Genomic DNA, 27981 nt, shown 5'->3' on the forward strand with positions numbered 1-27981 from the left:
CAATTAATTTCCGCAATCACTCGCAGGTCTTCCGCTGCGGATATCCACCAGTGGAATCAACCCGTTGGTGTGAGCTTGGCTTAATATGGACGTATTATGGAACACAAGTAAAGTCCCACGTAACTCCAATTTCCAGTTGTTTCCCGACCCCCAGGGTCCCATTTTCCTGGCTCTCCTATATGCAACGTACAGAATGTACTCATTTACATAATATTGATTTTACACCCCCCCCCCCCCTAATAGTCTTTGTTTATTACTGAGGCTTCTCCAGCCCATAGCCTTTCATGGATCTACGGCTGGATCCTCCGCGGGGTCTCGTCCCACAATCCTACAAGCCTGGGAGGATGAAGTTGCCATTTCTCCGGAGGAGTGGAATATATCCTTCTCTTTGTCGTATAGGTTGCATGCCACAAGAGGGCAATTATAAGCTGCTGACCAGAAGGTCTTGCACCGTCTCTATCCCTCGGTTTCGGCAGAGGGGGTGCGATTCGGCAATCGGATCTCTGCTGCATACCTGGCGCCAGCGCCCATCCACATTGTGTTCATGTCCCTTTCAAGTCATTCATAGAAAGTAATATTAATCAATGCAAATATAGATGAAAGACTGATGGAATAATGGTGCCCTGTGGATGTGTCCATGCTTTCATCAGTCTTCATAGATTTCCATGGGTGTATCAGATTTGTAACACCAATGTGCACGATGAGTTTTCTGAAGTACGGGCACGCTTTATACGCCCGGGTAAATAGATTCACAGAGTAAAGCTGAGCTCACAAGACTGGATTGTAATAGGCTGCGTAAAATTTGCGGCATTTTACGTACGGATTAAAATGCGTATCCCTTTGTATGCGTATGCTTGCATATGTACTGTGTGTTTCATGTGCGCATTAACAAACTCAAGCAGGCGAATACTCACTTAAATCTTTTTCTGGAGGGTGGAGGTAAAAACGAACATAAGCAGGCGAATACTTAATCGTTTTTCTGGACGGTGGAGGCAGACATCCGCTTTTCACGCTACATTTGGGATGCCAGCTTATGCCATGCCCGATCCTTGACAATCAGGACGATTAGTGTCCCAAATCACAGGGCGGTCCAGCATGAGGGCAATGAGTTTTCCCATATCCAAAGTAGACAAGTTGGGCTTTAGAAGTTCCCCATAGATAGAGCTTGGATGGGTCGGTCGTCCCTACACGCTGTCCTGCACTGTTTGCCTACAAATTCCTGCCTTCTTGTTCTAACTTTCTTTGTATGTCGCCTAGCAACATGCGTAGATGTACGCATAGTTATTGTGTATGCATTGCGTTCGGTACGCACCCATAGACAACAATAGGGCTGTGACACACGTAATGCTCGGTAGAATAGAACATGCCATGTCCTTTTTTATGCATGTAACGTAGGCATTACATATACGCAGGTGTGAGTGGAACAATGAAAAACAATGTACTTTTATCAAACTACTAATGACCACTTGACCGTGAGTATGTATGTATGTATGTGTGTGCTTTTCATGCTCTGCCCCTGTTGACTTCATCGGTCCATCCCTGGTGATGTCATCGCAGGTCCTACAGCATATATAAAACACAGAGCTTGACCGACAGAAGAACAACACAGTTAGGGCTCTTGGAAGGGGAGGAGAAAAATAACAAAATGAGAATAATACTAAGCCAGCATTATCTCAGACGAAACTCAGCAGTCCTGATAGAAGACACCGACCTACTGCCACCACAGAGATCCGGTGGGCTGAAGGACCTGCAGTGATGTCACAACTGTGGGAGGAGCCATTGTGCAGTTTGGTAGAAAGTACTGTATACTTGATAAGCTGACAGCAGCCACCAGGACCTGTGATGACGTCGCCGTCATGTGATCACATTTGTGGGTGGAGTCAGGGATCACATGACATGGGGCTGATCACTGTATCCAGGAGTCTGCTAAGCTGGTGATGTCTGGATGTACCATGTAGTAGAGCTGTGTGTGTGATGTGTGGGGATCATAATGGATGTACCATGTAGCACAGCTGTGTGGCGCATTGCCCCACCAGAAACAGAGACAATCAGAGACACCTGGAGGGGGAGTATGGGCCCTTCGCCGCGAATAAGCATTATATTTAAAAAATCTACACCGACATAGAACAGGGGTTCTCTGCTGTAAGAGCAGTGAGACTATGGAACTCTCTGCCTGAAGACCTGGTGATGGGGAACTCACTAAAAGAGTTTAAGAGTGGCCTGGGTGTCTTTCTTGATTGCTACAATGTTACATGTTATAATCACTAATCACTTCAGAAGGGTCGGTGATCCGGGGATTATTCTGATTGCCAGATTGGAGTCGGGAAGGAAGGGTTTTTGCCTTTAAATGGGGAAAATTGGCTTCTAACTCATTGTGTGTTTTTTTGCCTTTTTCTGGATCAACATTGGCTGGGGGGTAATAAGTTGAACTGGATGGATATGTGCCTTTTTTCAGCCTTACCTACTACGGTATGTTACAGCACAGATCTGTAACGCCGCTGTGTGTATGAGGCCTTATGATAAGAAGTCAGTCAAAGCTCTTATCTGTTTCCACAACGGACCACAAGACACAGTACTGCCACTCTGGGGGACTGAGCTGGTAATGTGATGTACATACACACCGGCACGCCAGGCTATGATCCTCCCAGAGGCAATCCAGCACAAGAAGTGGCAGCACCGTCAGGAGAGACAATCATTGCATCTGCGGTGAATACATTTCAGGGTATTGCACTGTTCCCCGGCGGCGCCGCTGCTCCTTTGGGCTACTTTCCCACAACGGAAATGTTTCCAGCAGAGTCTACTGGGTACAATGTCTCCAGGGAGCCGTGATACCCATTATACAGGGTATCACTTCTAGCTACACAACAAATGGCCGCCTGTAAATGACTGATCCGTCACCGAGGCATCTATGTAATGGTCTAAATCTGCTGTCTGTTCCAATTTGCGCTTCGTTTTTCACATGAATGGTAGAACACACTTGACATTTTATCTTTGCAAAACTTCTCCTAAAGGGTTACTTAAGATGTGAGGAGACGGCCCGATGCTTCTGTGTTAACTGCAGTCTTTTGTAAAGGTCTTTCAGCGCGGAGGACTATGAAGCGCGTTGCTTCGGAGAATTTGCAAGCACTAATTATGGATGTGCTTTAATAACACTGTGCAACACAATTTGTGTAACCGATAAGCAGATAGGCGGCTCATAGTAACTTTAGTGCGCTGAATTCAAATATGATATTTGTTTTTTTCTGCCATGTAAGGTTTTCCAATTATAATTTAATCCAATTGCCGTTGTAATGTATTTTTTGGAAATCTGCCTATACAATTAATCCAGTCGGCTCGCCATTAACCTGCTCAATAGAAAGAATAACAAAAGTGATTGTGTAACTATTTCACAATCCCTGTTACACACCCTGCGCTGACTGAACACTATAAGGGTAGGTTTATGTAACAAATAGGGCAGGGGTGTCAAACTCATTTTCACCGAGGACCACATCAGGCTTATGGTGACCTTCAAGGAGCCGAGTGTAAGGCCGCCTGCAGACAGCCAGGTCGGATCCCGCTGTGAGAATTCTCGCAGTGGGACCCGACCCGAGCCCCTGCAGGAACCAACGCGGCACTTGCCTGCTCCCGCGGCTCCGGCTCTGTGATGAGCCCCGCACAGAAATAGAGCAAGCCGCGATTTGTTTTCTGTGCGAGATTTCGCGCAGACAAATCGCAGCCGTCTGCATAGGATTGCGTTTTCTAACGCAATCCTATGGCAGCTTCCACAGGCGGAAATTCTGCAGGAAATCCCGCCGCGGAATTTCTGCCTGTGTTCAGGGGGCCTAAGACAGTACAGTAAGGGCCCATTTACACAAGCATATTTGCGTACATACTATGCAGTGAATAGAAGCCATTGATTTCAATGAGTTCATTCACATGATGTATATTTTCACACAGCATGACCTATTTTGTTGTGTACTGCGCACCACGATAGCCATTGAAGTGAATGGGCCGCGCAAATACATGGTGAATGTGCAGGAAGCCTGTGTATTCACTGCATATTTGTGCACCATTTCAATGGGCTCATCTGCATTACTTTTTACGTACGCAAATATACAGGCATAAGGGATTTTTGATTGCGCAAATATGCAGCGTATTTGTGCGACCAAAATACAATTACACCTGTGTGAACGAGCCCTAATAGTGACCCTGATAGTGGCCCCAGTAAAAATAACGACCCCCACAGTGGCCCAATTAGTAATATTAACCCCCATAGCAACGTTATAATTATAAGCTCTCCCCTCAGTAATAATAATAAGCCCCCTCAGTAATAAGCCCCCACCTCAGTAATAATAATAAGCAGCCTCCCCCCCCAGTAATAAGCAGCCTCCCTCCCAGTAATAAGCAGCCCCCTCCCAAGTAATAAGCATCACCCCTCCAGTAATAAGCACCCCCCCAGTAATAGGCAGTCCCTCCCCAGTAATAAGCAGCCACCCCCCAGTAATTAGCAGCCTGCCCACCCCAGTAATAAGCAGCCCCCCCAGTAATAACCACCCCTCCCCCCAGTAATAACCAGCCCCCCAATAATAACCAGCCCCCTACCCCCAGTAATAACCAGCCCCCTACCCCCAGTAATAACCAGCCCCCTTACCCCCAGTAATAACCAGCCCCCCTACCCCCAGTAATAACCAGCCCCCCCAAGTAATAACCAGTCCCCACCCCAGTAATAATCAGCCCCCCCCCAGTAATAGGCAGTCCCTCCCCAGTAATAGGCAGTCCCTCCCCAGTAATAAGCAGCCCCACTCCCAGTAACAGGCAGTCCCCCCCCTTAGTAATAGGCAGTCCCCCCAGTAATAGGCAGCCCCCCCCAGTAATAGGCAGCCCCCCCCCCAGTAATAGGCAGCCCCCCCCCCCAGTAATAGGCAGCCCCCTCCCAGTAATAGGCAGCCCCCTCCCCCAGTAATAGGCAGCCCCCTCCCCCAGTAATAGGCAGCCCCCACCCCATATACTTACCTTCTCCCGCTTGTCAGCTTCGCTCCCTCTCTGCTTGTCCTGAGCCCGGCGCACACTGACGTCGGTGTGTGTGCCTGGCAAGCTTCCTCCCCGAGTCCTCTCCCGCGGAACTAATGAGCAGGGGACTCGGGGAGGAGGATCTTGGCTGCACACTGACGTCAGTGTGCGCCGGGATCAGTGGCAACAGCGCGATTACCAGCGGGGAGCCGCGGCGCCCCAGCTGGTAATCGCTGAAGTGGTGAGCGGCGTTGGCATGCTGCGGGCCACATAACACGAGGCAGCGGGCCGGATTCAGCCTGCGGGCCGGATTCAGCCTGCGGGCCTTGTGTTTGACACATGTGATATAGGGTATGTTTACACGTGGCGTCAATACTGCAAATCATCCACTAGTAAGTTGTAATTAATGAACTGTGTTTTTACAGGTCATTGGTTAGACTTAAGAATCAAAATCATAAAACAAAAATACATGTTTGGTATCGCTGCGTCCGTAAAAGTCCGATCTATCAAAGCAACACATTATTTACCCCGCACGGCGAACGTCGTCTGAAAAAAAAATTAAAAACGCCAGAAATGCCTTTTTTTGGTCATTCTGTCTTGTGCCTTGTGAGATGCACAGATATGATCCCCCTTCCTCTGACATGAAGTGTGGATCCGCACTTGCAGACGATCGTTCTGGCTCATGTCCACTAGATAACAAGTATATCTTAGATTCTAATTCGAAGTTCTGACCTGTTTACATGAACTCGTTCCTGAAGAAGTCACAGAAGCTTAAACGCCCCCAGAACCTCTTGCAGTACAACTTCTTTTAGCGCAGCGTGTAATTATGTGTAATAAACAGTTGTGCCCCTGATTATAAGGTACTCGCTCCCAGCGACACACTCTGTTCAGTGTGAACTTGTAATCATGGCAGCGCTGGTGGTTGGACTCCATTGTGAACCAAAGATGCCCCAACTAAATGTATGTTTAACCCCTTGAGTGGTGGGTTTCCTACCACCCTGTCAGACCCACCAGGGCAGGTTTTTTAAAATGGTCTAATCATTGAATTTCAACTAGTTTTGCAGTTGCGTCTCAAGAGCCATAACTTTTTCATTTTTCCATTGACATGGCCATATAAGGGCTTGTTTTTTGCGGGACAAGTTGTGATTTTTTAAACAGGAGGGAGGAAAAAAAGAAATGGGGAAAAAAGAAAAAAAGGGGCCATGTGATTAAGGGGTTAAATAATGTATTAACTTCCTTCTCTGGGTCATTACGACGCACACGGATACCACATGTGTGATTGTATTTTTGATTTTTTACAAAGTAAAGGGAGACAAGTGTTTTTATAATATTTTTTTTTATAATTTTTTAACTTTTTTTTTTTTTTTTGTCCCTTTAGGGGACTTCCACAGGGACCCATCAGGACCCCCTGATCACATTCTGGGGGTCCGATGGTGACAGCCCTTTACATGCTGCAGTGACAGCCCTTTACATGCTGCAGTCACATAGACTGCAGCATGTAAAGGGTTAACACAGCAGAGATCGGAGGTTTTCTCTGATCTCTGCTGTAAGAGCAGGTACCTAGCTGTCCTCTGACAGCCAAGCACCAAGCTCTCCTTGCCACAGAGACCATCGGCTTGCTTCTGACAAGCCAATGGTCTCTATGGCAACCTGTAAACAAAGCAGGAGATTGCCGACATGTCGGCAATATCTTCTGCTGGTTTTTCAAAGCCCTTGCACTGCTCTCTGTGGGTCTGTGCAGGCAGAGCACACTGTCACAGCTTGTGGCATTGTGCTCTGCAGCTCCCATAGTGATACATAGCCCGGAAATCTTCCGGGCTATGTCGCTATGAGCAGTGGAGCTCGTCCCGGAAAATTTCCGGGCGTGCCACTCAAGGGGTTAAGCCGTGTTTACAAGACATTGAGGGGGGCACCGAAACTGTTAGGGCTCATGTCCACGGGGAAAATAGGATTTAGGATCCGCAGCGGATTTCCTGCATGCTGATCCGCACCCCATAGGGATGCATTGACCACCCGCGGGTACATAAATACCCGCGGATCGTCAATAAAAGTGATTTTAAAAAAAATGGAGCATGAAAAAATCTGGACCATGCTCCATTTTCATGCGGGTCTCCCGCGGGGACGGCTCCCGCGGGCTTCTATTGAAGCCTATGGAAGCCGTCCGGATCCGCGGGAGACCTAAAATAGGAATTTAAAGCATTTACTCACCCGCAGCGGACCGCGAAGCTCTTCTCTTCCTCACGGCCGCATCTCCCTTGCTTCGGCTCGGCGGATGTGCCCGGCGCATGCGCGCGGCACGTCGACGACGTGCCGGCGACGTGCCGCCGGCGTCAGGAATTCATCCGCCGGCCGAAAATGAAGATCCGGCCGTGAGGAACAGCTGACCTTCCCCGCCCGCGCCAGATAGGTAAATTCTTTTAAATTGCTATTTTCGGCGCTCATGTCCGCGGGGCAGGAGGGACCCGCTGCAGATTCTCCATGGAGAATCTGCAGCGGATCTGATTTTCCCCGTGGACATGAGGCCTTAAAGGTCTATCCCCAATCAGAGGTTTCTATTGGATGCTTTACTTCACATCTGCGTTTTTTACCTCCATTTAACTGTATTGCAGCCTTTAAAAAAACCACTAGTGGGTGAAAGCCCTTAGTCTTAGGCTAGTTTCACACAAACGTATTTGCGGAGGCATTTCCGCACGTGAGACAGTCACCAGTATAACACGACCCAGCGATGCCTTTTATTTCATAGATTCATTCAGGTGAATGTATTTTTTCCGTACAAAATAGTCGCCTGCGAAAAGATAGGTCTTTGCCCGTGTTACGCAGAAAGCTGGCGTAGACTTGTATGGCAGATGGAAAAAAGGAAGGGGGAGGGAGTCACCGTGCGCCCAATGCTGGGGGACAGTTTACCCTAATTAGGCATTTAATTGCCATTGTATTCCACGGGAAGGTGTTACACGCAAGCGTGTGAACGGGCATCGCAGAGAGTAACGGCCGATCGGCTAGCACGAAGTATCAGCCTGCTTCTTGTCATCTCCCAACCTTCATCATGCGAGTATACGTTCCGTACGGGCGCACATATAAACTCATATATGCGTACAAATAAGCCTTTAGGTTAGCCTCACATAGGTGAGTGCGATATGAGGCTGTGAATTCCACCCCCATATTACACTGCCGGGGATGTGATGCGTATTTATCTCAAAGCAGCCTCGCATGACTTCGGGGAAGAAGGGAATCCCCTGCCGCGGCTGTCAGACGCAGCGCTTCTCCCTTTGTGTGCTGCTGCCGCCGGCCCGATTGAAAACAATTGGCGAGGTGAGCGCACGCAGCTGGATAGGACATGCCATCATTTGTTTTGCGCATCGCGGTGCCGTGCAGGAAGACATCGCTCATGTGTTTGACCCCATTTAAAAGAACGGGGTTCATATTTGTGCGTTTCACAACGCACAAATCTTGCACGACTTTGTCACCCATGTGAGGCCGGCCTTATCTGCATGGTATTTTATTGGCTCTTGCTGAGATATTACACCAGCCTGTCATCTATATACCTTGAATTAGAATTGTAATATTCTTATACTGGTAACCAAAGAAGGGATTCTAGAAGTTGTATCTAGTAGAACTCTCCAAATGCCTTCTCAGGTGAGATATATCGTAGGTGCAGTACGACCTAAAAAGACAATTTTTTTGTAAAAATTTTTGGTGGTCATCTCACCGTGTTTTCACTGTATTTAATAAAATGAGGTTGTGGTTTTCATATTCAGTAACTTTCATGCAACATTCTTAATCAGAATTGCGCAGTGGTGGACTTACCCAAGTCACGCAATACTAACAGAAACTGCGCCATATAGTATGTTGTCTTGGGCTCCTTGTTAAACTAGATTCACATTGTGGAACAATTCCGCTGTATTTCTGCCCAAAAAATCTGCAGCAAAATATTTAATTGGATTTACACATGATCTTGATGCAAATTTGTTGTGGATTTAGCTGCAGGATTTCACTCATTACATTAGAATTAATTAAAACCACAGTGCCTTTTCCGCAACAAATGTGTCATGCTGTGGATTTAAAAAATCTGCATTAAAAAAAAAGCCAGACACGTGAAAAAAAACGTGTGACCGAAGCTAAAATTCGCACATAAATAGCGCCACCCCATTAAAAGCAATGGGAGAGGATCGCTATCCCCTGCTGCGGTTGTGACAGCTGCAGCAGGGGATTCCTTGGATGTGAAACCCCTGTATGCTATCACATCCAGGGGTTTCACCCTGTTGTCAATGGGGCAGCAGCGCCGTCCCCATTGAAACATGGGTAGAAGATCTCGCTCCTCTGCCACTGCTCAGACAGCTGTGGCAAGGGATTCTTTCATCCCCGGCGGGAGTCCCCTCATCACTGAACGCTGTGACAGTAGTGAAGGAATCTCCTGTCACAGCAGTGATCTTCTCCCATTGCTTTCGATGGGGCCAGCGCTGCTGCCACCCCATTGAAGGCAAGCCCTGCAGGGATTATCGGAGGGTGAGGGGGGGGGGCTTGAAATATAAGCCCCTCCCAGAAAATAAGCCCTCTCTGATTGGGAGAACAGGCGTCAGAGCCGGACAGTGCTTCTAGGTGATATATATATTTTTAGTATATTTTCCTGCAGCTAGGGCTTATTTATGGACTTTGACGGTAGGATTTCCTACTGTCAAAGTTGCATCGCATTTCACGAAAACCGTGTTTTCGTGCGAAGCGATGCAACAGAGAGGAAGGCTTTGCTTTAAAAAACGCTGTCCTATCTTTTGCAGGTGCGAATTTTAAGCGCTTCTAAAAAAACGGACATGTGACCACTTTCATCGGAAAGCATTGGTTCTAATAGATCCGTTTTATAAACGCGCCTATACATGTGTGAAAAATTCACTGGCCTGACTGAGCCCTATGTGTGAAACCGCCTTAATGTAAATTGTGAGAGATGCGGTTAGGCCAAATGGCAATGACATTATGTAACGGTTATGACCTAATTCATGCCTTCAGTGTGGGTCTTCTGTCATAGTTTCTGGTTGTCCCAATCCATCGTGTCGCTAGCCATCCACTTCTCCCTTCCTTCATCTCTTCTGTCATCGTTTACAATGAGTTGGGTGTAATACTCCCAAAATAATAGATCCTTTGTGGCCATTTGTGCTTCATGCAGAATGGTCTTCAGTAATACAGTACACAGGCGGAAAGATCTTATCTTCATGGCTTCTTTATTATTCCGCCCCGTAGAGCGCCATAGAAAATAGCGTAGCCTTAAACAAAACAATATGTCTAGCAGGTAACCTTTTTCACAATGAAAACCACTCCTTTTCTGCAATTAGAACAGATTCGCTGATATTCATTATAAAGAATATTTTTTTCCGCTAGCTTCCATATCCAGCACGTCAGCAGATATGACAGGCAGCACATACACCGCTGACAGCTGTATGCGGTGCTGTACGCAGATGCTGCCTGTCCTGTTCCCATCATCAAAGCTTGCTGGTGACAAGTCTCTGAGATGCTGTGATACGCTGACGCTTTGGTAGAGACATCAAGGAGCAATCTGGTTCTTACGTAAAACCGGGAACTTCTGGCCTTGGTGGGACATATTCTTCCATGCAGCAGTACAATTATAGCAGTGTCAGATGGAATGTCATGTAATGCCGCTTCAGCCTGTGAACATTTTCACCATGTGTCATCGTGTTCATATATGGAGAGGTCCGGCTGTCCAGCTTTGTAGAGCTTGTTGACCACTAGATGCTTCTACGACGCAGAGAAGAGATTTCACCCCGTTACCGGAGTCTGAGAGGGGCGCATGATTGGGATGTGAGAGATTGGATGGTCGTATCAACAATTTGTCCCCCACCGGACGTTCTGACCAGACTGTTAGGAGGGGTTAGGACCAGTGGATGTGTGAGGGCACACAAGGGGACCCGGTTCAGGGTGCCCTCAACAGTTCACCAGTAGAGAGGATTATCTGATCGTCCGACAAGCACAAGCATCTACAACTGTTTCGTTGTCCACCATCCAGAGACAGGGGGCGGCATTGTTACACCTCTGTGTCTGTCAGAACTATTTCCAGGCACTTGGCTGAAGGACATTTGGTCTTATGGTGTCTGCCCATGAATGTACAGCCTTTGTCACCCACCCACTGTTGTCTTTGTTTGCAGTGGTAACGTGAACAACATAACTGGATGCATCAGAGTGGAACCGGGTTGTCTTCAGCGATGAATTCAGGGTTAGTTTGGGCACCTACGACGGCTGTGATCATGTCTGGAGACCTAGGGGTGAGCGGCGGTACAACCGTACAGGGTAATCTCACTCCATACAACGCGGGTGTTAGCTGTTCCTTACAGCCGACACCCGCCCGCAACAGCTCTGATAAGCCATGCAGCTGATTGAAGCTGTTAACCCTTTAAATTCGTCTGTCAGTATTTAAACAGTTAATGGCTCAGATGAGCGGCGATATTCGGGGGTCCAGCACTGCCCCCTGCAATAAGATGGCGGGATATCGTGCACTTTCCATGTCTATGGCACGGCTTGATAGAATGCCTGTCCAATCGCTGTACAGTATGATGTAATGCTATGGCATTACATCATACTGCAGGACAATTACGTTCGTTTGTAGCAAAGTTCATAACTCAAACGTTCACAAGTAGGGGACCATCGGTACAGAAAAGCTCCCTGGGCTTGTGCAGATATTTACATTGGAAATACTCTGGATCTTACAAGTACTGTGATTGCTGTGGCTGGGATAAAAATTGGCTATAGCCTACTGCTAAATGTTTAAGAAACTTTTAGTTTCTGTTTTCACCCCGGCCTCTAACTTCTTTTTCCTGTACTGAACACCTCGGTCACCCAACGCCATACCTGCAGGGTGTCTGGATGCTGCAATAATCAGAAATAGATAGATGTGGTATTGCCATAATCGTACTGACCCACAGAACAAAAGTAACACGTCATGTTTACACCATAAATGCCATGAGAATCAACCTGTCTAAAAATGGCGCAATTGTTGTTCTCCCCCCCCCCCCCCCCCCCCACGTAGAAATTGTTTAAAGCCTTTCAATACATTAATTTGTACATTAAAAAATACAACTCACCCGGTGAAAAAAGACTGAAAAAAACAAAAATGAAAAAAATTTATTATTTTTACATGTGCGAAAGATAGGGCAGAGCTTCTTCTCTCACTTTTTTTTAAAGCTCGCACGCAATAGTGAAAAAAAACCTCAGTCATGCGCTAATACGCTTCGTAGCGGTCAGTATATTAGCGTATGCGCCCACCTGTTTTTGCCCTCTTTTTATGAACCTTTACTTTGGCTTCAAAAACTGCATTCGCAACGACTCGCTGCAGAACATAGCCAACTGTTTACCCAAGTGAGCCTATATGGACGCGACTATCGTGCGTGTGACTCTTCCTTACTTCCAGGCAATGGCTTTATAAAGAAGCGTTAGTGCTTTCTACAGACTTTCCACTTTTTTCCATTGTTTTTCCACCACAGTAAAGTAGTGTTGCAGATTATTTCCAGCAGTATTGTGTGCGTCCGAGAAGAGAATGTAGCAGCGATACATTGTAGCAGAGTCGGTGATACATTGTAGCAGAGCCGGTGATACATTGTAGCAGGACGGCTATAAATAGCTTCGTGGTCACAACATAGTCTGACCGCAGACAGACACACATACAGAGTAGTAACTCATGGTGGTTGTTGGTGGCACTCATTGTAACTAGTTTTTTAATCATGTGATTTTCTTAACCCTTGAGCAGCCAAATGCTGCATCTGTTGTGTCCCCTACGCGGCAGGGGACATGGCTTGTGCAGTGACACAATGATGGCCACTTGCTGCCAGTGATTGTAGAGGTTCTAGGCTTTACTACAACAGTCCAATCATTCCTATATATAGTGTAGAAAGCAGCTGCCCAAACATTTGTGACAGGCCTGTTCATATAAAGCTTTGACTTAATGATCTCCCCGCCGAGATCTGCTTCTTAAGGGATTATCACTTTGCTTTTATTTAATACTGGTTTTTTTCTGTTGATCATTGTTGGTCAATTCTAATTTAAGCCTAAGTGGTTAAAAAACACAAAAACTTGAAGATTTCAATAGAAGTAAAGACATTTCAAAGGGCACTACATGGCATGTCTAACATCTCAGTGCACCCAATACAGATTCTCAGATGCCGCATAATATTCTGATTAAGGGCACAACCTGTTGGGCGCAGATGCCGGACAGCTAATCTCAGTGATAATCAGTTCTGTGCTTTTACACAGGAGCGATCATCGCTGGGGGAATAGAGGTGGAGCAGGTCGGGGGCAGTTCCAGCCCACCCGCCTCCATTGACAGTAAACAGGCTGTCATTCATAAGTGAACAACTGCCTGTTTACACGAGCCAATCCATTCCTTTTAGAAACGCTGTGATTTTCGAGCGCCGTCAGCTCTATTTTCCAACGTTTTAGCGCTTTTTAACGCACGTCATCGACCATCGCAATGATAGGGTGCATTACTAAACAATGTCAAACGCAGTAGCATGCGTTTTGGACGTGGCGTCTTGTGAACGCATGTGTGAGAGCAACCTTGGGAGGCAGATTTTTCACTTAATTGCATGTATATTTGGCTGACAATCATTTTTGGAATAGCGTTTAATTACAAATTTTGCAGTATTTGACTTCTGCAGCTGCTACACATCACAGTATATAGACACTGCAGGGAAGTCTCAGTAGCAGATCTGTCAGTGAGGCGGGAATGATGGCATAGGTCTCAGTCAGACGAGCATTTTTCTTTTTTGTGCTCCTATGTGCGCAAAAAAAAGCCGTCCACGCACTAGAAAAATGCGCGTGACCATGGCTCCGTGCCCATCACTTTCAATGGGACGGCACTACAGCTGCGGGCCTTATTCAAGCAATAGGATGCAGGTAACCGCCCAGAGTGATTTTCGAGGAAGGGCTTGAAATATAAGCCCTTCCCTGAAAATCATCCCTAGCTGCTGTAAAAAATGTAAAAAAAAATATATACTCACCTCTCCGCCTCTGTTGGGGTACAGCTCGTCTTGTCGCTTGTCTCCCCGGGACTGCTCTGAAGCTCTTTCAGCACGCGGGAATTTTTAATGGGCTGTGTCTGATTGGTTGAGCGCTCAGCCAATCCCAGGCAGCGCTCAGCCATTCATTGAATGACAGTCGAGTGCTGCCTGTGATTGGTCACAGCACTCAGCCAATCAGAGGCAGCACTCAGCCATTCATTGATATGTTGTCTTCATTCTCAGAATTGGTGATGCTCCCAGGGGTCGAAACCCCCACCGATCATAAATTGATATGCTATGACTTTATAAAACAGTATTAACCCTTTAATTTAAGACAGTAGTGCTGTAATGCTAACCATAGAGCCATTGTGTCAGCATGGTATCTAACATTTCTAATATTTTTTGCAAGTCTTGATGGTTCTTATTTTCCATCGCCTTTATTTGAAACCTCTTTATCTTCACTTTTAGGAATATTTGTTAGCTTTACTAGTAGCAGCTGTTATGGCAGGGAAGCCAGCGGGAGACCATAGGGTGTTCATCTTATATCTTCATACAACTCTTTGATAACAAAACTGCCTCATTCAAGAGATTCCAACTTGCCGACTTTCCTTTTCTTCTTGGGCCTTACATTGATGCCCTCACTTCCTTTCTCTGCATTAAAGCTATGCGCTCCTTTATGATTTCCCTAGGCGGTACTTTCTGTTTACTCGGTACAGTATGCTCTTTCCGTTAGGAAATATTGACATATTGATGTATCGTTCTTTATCTGCAGTCTGCATGGAGGCATTTTGCTGTAGGCAAGAAGAGGTTTTGGATAATGTTCTTTACTGGAACTGCTAAACGATAGGCAATTTATCACAGAACATAAGGGAACGCCGGCAAGTGTTACACGGAACAACGCGGTCCTCGTGGGGAGCTACAAAGAGGGCAGACCTCACCGGGACCGCAGAGGGGTGGTAGGGAGTTGTGGGGGTAGATTGATACTACCAATATTCTGGTAATGGGACCATTATGCCGCATGCGTATACATTTTATGCACTTTAAATAATTCAGCTGTACATAGAAAATAATAACAGCAATATCTTTCTCGCTTGTCACTGCCAAACAGCCTGCGCCAGTCACCCGCCAGATTTATATAGTATAATATACGACCGCATACGATATAGTGGCGTCTGCCTCTCCACAAACTAAGCTTCCAGGCTAAGTACGGTTACTGGAATCTATAAGTAAATAGAATATACTTTGAGTTATGGATTTATTTGATACTATGTTAACCCTTTATTGAAGTGCAGCAATAGAAAAATACAGAGAACAAAAAGTTAAAGTGGTTTCACATCTGCGTTGGATCCAATACTGGAAGCTACATGCAGTTCTTATTCTTCCATTTAAAGGCCAGCCTGCTGGGCAGAAAGCAGGCAGATCCATTATAGTCAATGGGGTCTGCCCGGAACTGTTTGATCGGCCGTGGGGATTTCCCATTCCTGCTCCCCGAATGTAGCAGCAAAGCGGAATCCCCAGTACAAGCGTGAAACCATCTTACTATCATACAGCAGATGTAGCGCCATATTGGCTGCACTATAGGTGACTTCATTTCTATATGTGCTTCTCTTATTAAGTGATAACCTCTCTTGAGGTCCTTTTAAACAAGTTGATTCTCGTTTGAACCAGCGAGTGACGTCATCGTTAGCTCTTTCGCTCTCCTTAAAGGGCTTCTGTCATTAAAAAAGAAAAATTTTATACTTACCTATTCCGCCCCCGTCAGTCTACTTACCAGAGCTTCACCTCCACTATCTTCTCCGGTCTCCTGCAGTCCAAGGGGGTCACTTCACCTCCAGCTGCCTGATTCTTCTCCTTCCTGTGAAGTTATGCACATTCACAGGCAGTCTACTGCTTGCCCAGCGATGTACGTTAGCTCACAGACTAGCAGGGGGACTGCCTAAATGATTCATAGATTGCTCATGCGGGCTGACTCTGAAATAGATTACAATTCCTTCCTAGGCAGTATAACCCCACTTGCTATCGCGGGACAACCCCTTTAAATCATAATGTCTTCAGAGGTCAGACAGTGGATTGGAAAGGGTTAATAACAAGACGGCCAGCATGCGGTGAGGTGACCTAGGACACTGCAGAAGCTCAGCCAAGCTTAGTAAGGAGACTGGGGGGGGGGGGGGGGGCAGAATAGGAGAATATAGCTTTTTTTTTTCAATGACAAAGCCCCTTAAAGCCTGTTCATACAGGAAGGCTCGTTCAAACAAGAATCGTTCAGCCGTTCACATTCGCTGTATAAGTGACGGAGAGGTCTGAATGAGCGCTGCTTAAACCGAACGAGCCAGAGATGATTTAAATGCTACATAAAGTGAACAACAAACAAAAAGTGAACGATTAGCGTTTGCTTTTCAGTCGTTGGCTTGCATCTAGACCGAACGAGTATCCTTCACTTTCGCTCTTTTGAACGATAATCATTCCATGTAAAAGCACCTTTAGATCCACCAAGTTTGTTTACAAAACTGATGAAATAGTTTTTGGCCATTCTAGATACCTTACGCCCATGACACTGAAACACCGGGCGACAGAACAGATCATTTGTAATGCTTTCGTATTTTGTAACATAAAATAATATTAATAATCTTGATTTATATGGCGGCAAAAGAAACCGGACTCTTCTTCTGGTGTGCGGGGTGTTATTAGTACGGACCTCTAGGTGAATGCGGAGCCCTTCTGAGGCGGTACACCAGCCGACGTTGTTGGGGACAGTTGCGTTCGGCTCCAATACGATGGCTGATTAATACAAGCAACATATGAACAATGATGATGTGGAGGAATTTGTAAAACGGGGTTAAACAGTCAACCAACGTTTTTATCTGAAAGTTTTGAGAAGGTTGCGTCACGATATTTGGAAAAAATGTTCCGATTTGTGGCAAACAAGTGACTATTTTTTACGCCATGACAACGTACCGGCCCACATAGTGTTGTATCAATTGTTGGCCCTCCGTATTCACCTGATCTTAGTTCCCAGGGTAATCGGTATCGTAAGAATTTCTACAGAGGTTATGTATCTAGCATCATGATTAGTCAAATTAGAAGCTCTTAGCATGCCAACGGACATGATTGTAAAAATTGTGGTAAATTATTGAAAATGTGCCAGTTTTCTGGTGCAAACTACCCGTTAGATTAGTCAACAGAATTTATTTCATGTTTATTGGGACTTCCATTGATTACAATTTATTAAACGAAATTTGGGTCATTACAGCATTCAGTACCCTTATAGTTTATGGTAAGGCCGGTTTCAGATCTGCGTCGGAGCCTCCGGCCGGGGTCTACCTGACACTCTTAGGTTCCGTCTGGAGACTGAACCGTTCAGCCGTGGGGATTCCCCTTTCCTGTTTCACAAAAGAAGCAGGAAAGCGGAATCCCCAACGTAGATGTGAAAGCTGCCTTATACTGTTCCCATTTTAATCCTTTTTATAGACTGCCGCCATTCCTTGGAGTATGATAGGTGTTGCTCTTGGCGTTACTCTCATCGCAGACGACTTTTTTCCCTTCAGTTCAGGTCTAGAGATGAGCGAGCGTACTCGGATAAGCACTACTCGCTCGAGTAATTTGCTTTATCCGAGTATCGCTGTGCTCGTCCCTGAAGATTCGGGTGCCGCTGCGGCTGACAGGTGAGTCGCAGCGGGGAGCAGGGGAGAGCGGGCGGGAGAGAGGGAGAGAAAGATCTCCCCTCCGTTCCTCCCCGCTCTCCCCTGCAGCTCCCCGCTCCGTGCCGGCACCCGAATCTTCGAGCGAGTAGTGCTTTTCCGAGTACGCTCGCTCATCTCTATTCAGGTCCCCATAAATGAGACAACTTGTTAGGTGATGATTACACTTGCAGTAACTCGGGATTGCACAAGATATGGATGACAGACAAGGAGTAATCTTCCTACCATCTAATTCTGAAAGCTCAAAGCTGTTACAAACTTGTGTGAACTGCTAGGCTGGAAAAATATCTACAGCTGCACAACCCACATTAAAGGCTTAAAATAGTAAATTAATTCTTCAAATTCTCCATAGGCAGATCACACAGAACATGGAAAGGACTCTTAGAAGTGGCTCCTTAGTATCAAACATCATGATGAAAGTTCACTGAAACCAAAAATGAAAAAGAAAATGAAAACCAAACATGTTCTTAAGTACCTTCCTGTGTGAGATATGGCTTGGAGGTACAGTACTGGGGAGATAAGAAGTAGCCTAAGTGTTGCCTTACCACATTATATGACCAGCACTGTAGCATGCTGCTCGGTTCTACTGGGTATGTATTGCATGTCCCTTTAAGGTTGGCCCAAAATTAGTTTTCATCACCTATCCACACTGCTAGGAACCCCACTGATCACAAGAATTGGGGCCGTTTGCCCTTTTTTCTTCTTACTGCACCCCTGCAGATAGTCAAGTATTTGTGTACTAAGCTATCTCTGGCAGTCCAATAGGGCCATAGCATGCATGCTCTGTTCAAGCTCCTCCTCGCTGCAGATGGTGCAGTAAGGAAGAACGCAAGACCCTTGTTCTTGTGATTGGGGGGGGGGATGTTTCGTTTTTACTATCAGGATACCCGCCTGCTAACAGTACGGGCGAGAAAAGATTGGGCTTGTCCTATCTTTCCCGCACGTAGTTAAGAGAGGGCTGAACCTAGTTTTTTCCAAACTCCTGCTCTACGGTGTGGAGTTTGAACGGCCATCAGAGAAAAAAAACTTGTTCATGCACAACTACGTTCCATAGTGGCGAGCGTAGTTGCGCATACGACCGTCTGAAGCCGCCCTCAGCCTGCAAAAAATTTGCTCTAATGCGCGTGCAAAAACACATATACTCGTGTGAAGGATTCCGGCATTCCGTGGGAATCCGAATAATTATCTTCCGTGTAAAGGCACGCCACGACTCAACGACAAACGAGAATTCGCTCGCTTCTGATTCGTCATTCAGTTTGCACATGCAGTGAACGACGGATCGGTCCGTGTAAACAGGCAGTCAGCCACTTATAAACGACGTCCTGTTTACTGTAAATGGAGACCGGATCGATCCTGACCCGCTTGGTCTTCATTCAGCAGCAATGCTCGTACCTGTGTAAAAAGCACATAAGTGATTATCGCTGCACCCACCTGTCCGGCATCTGCCCCCTGTATAGGGGCCCTAACATCTATTAGTCAGAAGTGCAATACCTTTGCTCTTGTGTAATACTGTCCTACCACAGCTTCCCCTATAGATGCAACATCACTATGTATATAACAGCTTTATATGTGTGTTGGTTTAGTCTCATTCCCCATTCTTATCATGAGATCAAACAACGGAAGCGATTCCTTCTGAATGCAGAGTATATATGTATGCAGGTGATTCATGAAGGAGAAGCCCGTTAATGAATGTGTGGCAATTATTCATGGCACACTGTAGTAAGCCCAGTAGTAAATGAGTCTGCTTAATGAGGCGGTGACATGGTCCCGGATCCAGCTGCGAGGAGAGAAGGATGTTTAAATAGATTTTATTCAGTTTAATACCACGGTGTAGAATATCACTTATGGAGCGGTCCGCCATGCTGCTTAGCTCATTCTTCTATTAATGTGTCACGCCACGCAGGACTAAATAGAAAAGCAACATGGAATGAGCATTTATACTGCAATTGTAGAAAGAATGTCCTGATGTGCTAGTGGAAGGTATATAATAGGAAGGAATATACTGTAGTAAGAAGCGTAGTACAACATTACAGAGGGGACTGAAACCTATTCATTGGCATAGTATTAATCAGGCACAATTTAAGGCCCTTTTACACGCAACGATTATCATTCCAAAAATCGTTCAAACCAGCGAAAGCGAGCGATAACTGTTCGGTAAACACGAGCCAACGAAAACTGTTCGCTTTTTATTCGTCTAAGGGTGCAACTTTGGATGTAAATCCACTGATTTGGGGGGGACTGGCCATTAAAGTAATGTGTATTGGGGCCTTCCGACTCCACCTGATGGCAGATGTTGTGGAAGATGAAGGTGCTTTTACACGGAACAATAATTATTGATTATAATCGCTAGGATTCCCACCATCCATCAAGAATCTGAACGATTATCATTGCGTGTAAATGCATGCACCGACCGGACGGCGAATGAGAAGTCATTTACTGCTCGGTCGTCATTCATTCACTTTGCACATGCAGAAGACTGGACGATGTAAGGTTCCGTATAAATAGGCAATCAGTCGCTTATGAACGACTGCCTGCTTACTGTGAATGACCCCGGTCCACTCTGCTTCTATTCAATTAGCAAACATCGTTACTGTGTAAAATCACAGGAGTGATTATCGCTGGGATGGCCTGTTGGGCGTCTGTTGGCCAACAGATCGCGCACTAAGGATGGATTCCAATTGCTTGATCCTTTTGTTCTCAGGGAGATAAACCCCGGCAGGTGTCTGGCAGCGGCTTTCTCCCCTCTTTCCAATCAAGAGTTGAGCGTGCGTGAGGATGGGAGCGTCCAGCAAGATATCTGTTGGCCAAGCCAGTGTTTGGCTGATGGCTTTCTAAAGGCTCACGATCACGGAAGTATCGCTAAGGCGCTGCGGGTCTTCCCTCAGTGTTTTACCGATGTTTGTAAGCATCGGCTCTGCCGGCAGAGACGGCATGTAGCTGTGAATGTACTATGCATGCCCGCATATCACATGGACATACACAGTGTGACTTTTTTTTTTTAATTCCCCATTTTGTTTCAGAGCGGGGTTTCGTATGACAAGGCCACCCAATGTATAGGACTTACACTGTGTGGTATGCAGAGAAATAAGCATGCTGCGATCTATTTCTCATGTGTATCTACACAAACACGAGCATGGGTCAGTGAAATAAATAAAATCTTGGTATTTGTATAGCGCCAACTTATTCCGCAGCACTTTTAGGTAATTATTACTTATTACCCCCCACCAAGCTGGGTTCTCATTTTACCGACCTCAGAAGGATGGAAGCCTGAGTCAACCTTGAGCCGGCTACCTGACTCACACGGGGATCGAACTTGCAACCTTCAGGTCATAGGCAAGAGCTTACACTCTGCACCATACAAGGCTCATAACAGTGAACGTTCATTGACTCCATTCACCGCCTATTACGCGGCTGTGCAACGCACGTGTAATATGCAGTGAAAACGCGGTCGTGGACATGAGCCCCAAGTGTGGTTTCACATCTGCCTCGGGCGTTCCGTCACAGATGCGGTTGCAAATACCAAAAAAAGAGCGCCGCATGCATCACTGTTTCTTCCATCCAAAACCAGGCAGTTGGGCGGTTAGCGGGCAGATCCCATTATGGTGGATGGCGTCCATCCAGTGCTGTTCGGTTCCGTCCAGAGATGAAACCATTCAGCTGCGGGGATTCCCCTTTGCTACTTTCGGAATCCCCAGTACAGGTGTGAAACCACTCTTATATGTATGGCCACCTTATATGAAATGTGAAGATGTTTTTCAGTTGTATATTGTGTTTCTTGACTTGATACTTGGTTGTAAATAATTGATTCTCGGTAATTCTACACTTACTATTCCTACATGGATCCACAAAGCTCTGGAGAATGACTCTAGTAATATAGTGTTGCCGTGCGTCAGTGTCTGTTGTCGGCTATGTAGAGAATATTGGGGGATGCAGAGGGGTGTTTACCAATATGGGCGGCTCTTGATAAGGTTATTCATTGCTTCTTCTGACAAATGTTACAAGAATGACCTTTATCTGGTTTGGCGCCAGCAGAGTTGTAAGCCCCGATCTACGGCACACCTCTGTGATGTGTGCGCGGCTCATTGGTTATTTATGCAGGTGTCAGATGTTTGGGGAGAATCAGGAGATCCAGCCGGCTTGTTACAACTTTACTGCAGCATTGATTTTCACATAAAAGAGTGTTGCTGAAAGTACTGACACTGACGTGGAGTTTAGAGGACTCCTATTAAATACACGCCGGGTGCTGCTCAGCCTCATTACCAATGCAGTGAGTCACTTTATCACCACCTCCGTGGGGCGGCTTGAAAACTTCTCCACTTCATTTGAAAATTACTTGATTCTGAGATGAGGAGGATTATCGCTCTAAAGAAGGGGTGCACAACTTACCTGGTCCGGGGCCCACATCGCCATACCGGACCACTTCTAAGGGCCGCAAGGATATTCCCATCTTAGATATTTATGATATAGCATATGGGTATGCCATAATGAATTTAAACAAGTTCCACTTCTAGGACTTCCATCTACTGGGAGAATGGGGGAACCCTCCCACCCTCTCCTCAATCAGCACTCCAGAGAGGAGATAATGCGTGTGGCTTTCTCTGTTGTAGATGATGGATTTGGAGGTAGCGGCCCGGCATTTCATAAGTCCTATAAACTGCATGGGAGAGAGCTGATGCATATACAATGTCTCTAACGCATATACTCTTATCTGGAGGGCAAATTGGGTCAAGAGACTTTAATTTTCTAATATATAAGGACCTAGACATGGCTATTCAGTGCACCTTTAGTGCTTGTCCTAATATATAAGGGGCCCAGACATTACTACAGGGGCACCCATAGTACTTGTTCTAATATATAGGGGACCCAGACATGACTACACAGGGCACCCTTAGTACTTGTCCTAATATATAGGGGACACAGACATGGCTACACAGTGCACCCTTAGTACTTGTCCTAATATATACGGACCCAGACATGGCTACACACTGCACCCTTAGTACTTGTCCTAATATATAGGGGATCCAGACATGACTACACAGGGCACCCTTAGTACTTGTCCTAATATATAGGGGACCCAGACATGGCTACACAGGGCACCCTTAGTACTTGTCCTAATATATACGGACCCAGACATGGCTACACAGTGCACCCATAGTACTTGTCCTAATATATAGGGGGCCCAGACAGGGCTACACAGTGCACCCTTAGTACTTGTCCTAATATATAGGAGACCCAGACGTGGCTACACAGTGCACCCTTAGTACTTGTCCTAATATAGGGGACCAGACATGGCTACACAGTGCACCCTTAGTACTTGTCCTAATATATAGGGGGCCCAGACGTGGCTACACAGTGCACCCTTAGTACTTGTCCTAATATAGGGGACCAGACATGGCTACACAGTGCACCCTTAGTACTTGTCCTAATATATAGGGGGCCCAGACATGGCTACACAGTGCATCCTTAGTACTTGTCCTAATATGTAGTGGACCAGACATGACTACGCAGTGCACCCTTAGTACTTGTCCTAATATATAGGGGACCCGGACATGGCTATACAGTGCACCCTTAGTACTTATCCTAATATATAAGGGACCCAGACATGGCTACAGGGGCACCCTTAGTACTTGTCCTAATATATAGGGGGCCCAGACATGGCTGCACAGTGCACCCTTAGTACTTATCCTAATATATAGGGGACCCAGACATGGCTACACAGTGCACCCTTAGTACTTGTCCTAATATATAGGGGGCCCAGACATGGCTACACAGTGCACCCTTAGTACTTGTTCTAATATATAGGGGACCCAGACATGGCTACACAGTGCACCCGTAGTACTTGTCCTCATATATAGGGGACCCAGACATGGCTACAGGGGCACCCTTCGTACTTGTCCTAATATATAGGGGGCCCAGACATGGCTACACAGTGCACCCTTAGTACTTATCCTAATATATAGGGGACCCAGACATGGCTACACAGGGCACACTTTGTACTTGTCCTAATATATAGGGGGCCCAGACATGGCTACACAGTGCACCCTTAGTACTTGTCCTAATATATAGGGGGCCCAGACATGGCTATACAGTGCACCCTTAGTACTTATCCTAATATATAAGGGACCCAGACATGGCTACAGGGGCACCCTTAGTACTTGTCCTAATATATAGGGGGCCCAGACATGGCTACACAGTGCACCCTTAGTACTTATCCTAATATATAGGGGACCCAGACATGGCTACACAGTGCACCCTTAGTACTTGTCCTAATATATAGGGGGCCCAGACATGGCTACACAGTGCACCCTTAGTACTTGTCCTAATATATAGGGGACCCAGACATGGCTACAGGGGCACCCTTCGTACTTGTCCTAATATATAGGGGGCCCAGACATGGCTACACAGTGCACCCTTAGTACTTGTCCTAATATATAGGGGGCCCAGACATGGCTACACAGTGCACCCTTAGTACTTATCCTAATATATAGGGGACCCAGACATGGCTACACAGGGCACACTTTGTACTTGTCCTAATATATAGTGGACCCAGACGTGGCTACACAGTGCACCCTTTGTACTTGTCCATTCCTGTTGCCCAACTATGTGCCATTCCTCATCACCCCGACATGGAAACTACATGTGAGCAGCCATGCATGGATATTTTTTTGTCCAGATGATTGGGGCCACACAGAATGGTATTGTGGGTCACTTATGGCCCCTGGGACTCATGTTGTGCACACCTGATATAAAGGTACCTTTAGGCTGGGTTCACACGGGACGGATTTGCCGTGGAAATTCCATGCGGAATTTCTGTGCAGCAAATCCACCTGCGGCTCCTAATCCCAGGATTAGCCAGCCATGTGGACAACATTTTGCAAAAATCTCGTCTACGTGGGGCCGCCAATCCATCGCGTCAAAGCCAGGTGGAATGGGCGATGTGGCACAGAATTTATTTATTTTATTCATTACGGCCTCACTCCTCTATATGGGGAGAGAAAGCCGCAGCGAAATGCCGCCGGTTTTGAAGCTGTGACTCTCCCGCGGAAATATTGCGGCTTTTCGGTTCGGCCAAGCCGCAGGATTTCCGTCCCGTGTGAACCCAGCCTTACACAGGATGACTGTTGACTGAATAATTGCTTGAAAGAGCAAATTCAAATGATAGTCATTCACTGTAAACATGGCCACGACAGGGTGATGGGTGATAAGTCGCTAGTTGTTTAAACTTACCCAAAAAAAAATGGTCGCTGGTTAATAAAAAGCCGTCTGGTGTAGTCATAGACATTTGTATTTGAATGACTTGCAGGTGAATTTACATGTGCCCTAACATATGTCAACCTCTATAAATGAGAACATTCAGACTTCATGTAGCCACCACTAGGTGGAGCATTGGAGCTTAATGAAGACAGGTGATAGATTCTGTATTCAGATCCAATAATTAGGGGGTTATAGAAATTTTGTGACTAATATATTGGAGCATTACATGTAATTCCATCACATGTAGCGGAAATACTGCAGATTTTTCACAGGGGAAAAATCGGTGTTGCTTTTGACTTGAAATCAGCTGTATGTCCGCAGCCGTAGCACTCCCCCACAAGAGAATTCTTCCACACTTCTCTTCACTTTTCCTGGCTCCTGGCAACCTCTGATGAGCCCAGTGCCGCTGGTCAGAGGATGCCACTTCCGTTGAGTAGAGGATGTCAGCTGAAGAATTGCGCTGGCAGCATGAAGAATAGCGAGATTCCGGGCAGTGCTGTGGCTGCTGTAATCTGCTGTGGATACCCTGTACTGACCAACTTCTTCTGAAATCCCCCCGCTATTAACAGGTTTCCACAGCGTTTGCACCAGCATACATTTCAGCCTTCTGTTTGCTCAGACTTTTCTGGTGAATTTAATAAAACAATGTATGCATGATTTGTAATTCTTTCATGTGCTCTTTTTTTTTCATAGCACTGGAGCGTAAAATCTCAATGAGACAGAGCAGAGAAGAACTCATTAAGAGAGGAGTCTTAAAGGAGATCTATGATAAAGGTAAACTTTATTACCTATGCTTCTATTAGTGTTGCTGCATGACTGTATATATTAATCCTGATGGACTACATGATCCACAACCTGACACAATATGCTATGCCTAGTGCAGGTCCTGAGATGATGGCGCTTCAAGGAATGGCTGTCAGCCATAACGTAAAGTGTACCTTCCATTATAACCAATAGTAGAAGTGAAGATAAGAGATTTCTGTAATATATTGCATTAATGTAAAATGCCTTTTCCTCCACTTATCAGGCCACTTTTCTTCTCCACCTGCCTCACTCACTCACTCTCAGTTCACTGGTAAAAATCTGTCTCCAGATAGAAAATGGATTTTCAGCTTCACTGAGAGATCAGGTTACAGTTTCTGCCCATATGTTACTTACTGCACCAGTCATTTGCTACTCACTGTTTACAACTCTGGCATCGTCCTTCTTCAACCTTGCAGCAGTCATGCCATGTCGCAGGCCTTTGGTGCGTGCCACTGGTGTCTGAGAGGGCAGCATTTGATTCTGCAGGCAGTTAATGTGCGCTGGACGACATCCATCTCTTGTTGCAGTGCAATGACTAATTCTTCCCTGTCTCTGAACTCTGTTATTGTGGCTGTTTCTAATGATCTTATTAGGTTTGCTATATGCAGGGTGATCCAGTTATCGGACATCATCCCTTTAATAGAGCTGCCGACACTACTGAGATGTAGCTCTGCAACTCCACTGCGGTCCCGCTGTTTGTTGCGAGAATGGCCGTCACTGGAAGTCAGGTGACTGCTGCAGCCAATCAGAGGCTGCAGTGTCACATATCCGAACTCCCGGCATCATGGCACTCAGGATGTGAGCACGGATGCCAAGAGAACAAGCAGTGAAGCTGCAGCCTGTGATTAGCTACAGTGGTCACCTGACATTCAGGTACAACAAACATCGAGGGTAAGTATAGCTCTGTATACTATTTACTACGGACAGCTCCATTAAAGGGATGTTGTCCAGTAACTGGACAATCCCTTTAAACTAAGGTGTTCTAAGGTCTCTAAAAACTATGGGGCAGAACCCAATAAAAGTTGATGTATACTCAGTGGGATATGGAGGTTAGATTTCTCAAAGACAAAAGAAATACTACCAAATGTCGCCACTAGGGGAATATGTGACACTGTTAAGTGTAAGATGTAGGAATACAATAAAAAGGACCCCTGGAGAGACAGGGCATTCTAGGTTACACCAAACTTGCCTACAAGCCAACCAATGCCAGGATTATGTCTGCCCTAGCATAAAACAGAAATGCTTATTGAAAATAATATAAAATGATCTAACAGACATACATGTGATTTAGAAGCCCAAGGATGATGGGAGTTGGAGTGTCCAACAAGTTCCATATAGATTGGTTAGATTCTGTATACATGTAGTTAGTATGATACTAGTATCCCAAACTAGAGATCTAAGAATGTGGCTCTAGTGTGCAGAACAAGAGTCACATACATGCTAATGGAAGTCACGGTTCCCTTTCACTTAACTTTGCCTAAAGTACCGTCCTGGTCAGCTATATGCCAGCAAACATCTGATCAGTGGGGGTGCCAAGTGTCAGCCTGTGTCATTCTGCTACTAATGACCTATCCTGACATTTGCATAAATTTCCCAGAGGAGTATGGACAGCCTTCTAAGTCTCTAGGTGCTCTCCCTGAGGAAGAACCATACTCTTACTGACCCGCATCAAAGACCTCTCACTAGCCAAGCCAAGAAACCTACTACACAGTGATGAGGGGCAAATACCCCAAAACAGCTGTCTGTGTATGGTTTGTCTTCTCTTTCTGCAGAAGATTCCTGGCTTTGGCTTATATTCCCAGTCATTGTTACAAGGCTTGTTAAAAAAATCTAACATTGACATGCAGGAATGCTGCCCTCCAATAGGTGGCGCTGCACAGACATTGTTCCATCTTTAAACGGCCTCTCTGGTGATTTTTCTTCATTCATGATGTAGTTATTACTCCCCAGTATATTGAAGTCGACTAGTGTTTCCTTAGTTAGTTATTTCTTTCTGTCTGAAACGTCTGGCTTCTTTTTCCTCAGATGTCCTTGCGATCTCGTTCTGAGCTCCTCAGATCTACTTGGAGGTTATGGATTGATTTTGTAGTCAATTTCCCAGTGTGTGTGATGCTGCTACATAGAGCAATCACTAAAACTGTGTTGAGGGGGACTCAGACACTCCTGTCACAGTTACTGATGAGGATCACACAGCTATAATAAAGGAGATCACAGCTCATCCTCCTGACTGTATACTTATGGTC

At 46.0% G+C, this 27981-nt stretch overlaps 1 protein-coding gene across 6 annotated transcripts in view; it reads left to right on the plus strand.

Moving 5' to 3' along the window:
* PHACTR1 (phosphatase and actin regulator 1) overlaps nt 1–27981 on the plus strand; it is a 299050-nt gene that overhangs the window by 209032 nt on the left and 62037 nt on the right. For all 6 annotated transcript variants that reach the window (XM_066579374.1, XM_066579372.1, XM_066579373.1 and 3 more), the window contains exon 3: nt 25628–25708. In XM_066579374.1, the coding sequence (XP_066435471.1) occupies nt 25628–25708 (81 nt within the window). The remainder of the gene's footprint in view (nt 1–25627; nt 25709–27981) is intronic.

The sequence above is a fragment of the Eleutherodactylus coqui genome, chromosome 9, assembly GCF_035609145.1.
Source record: "Eleutherodactylus coqui strain aEleCoq1 chromosome 9, aEleCoq1.hap1, whole genome shotgun sequence".
NCBI lineage: Eukaryota > Metazoa > Chordata > Amphibia > Anura > Eleutherodactylidae > Eleutherodactylus > Eleutherodactylus coqui.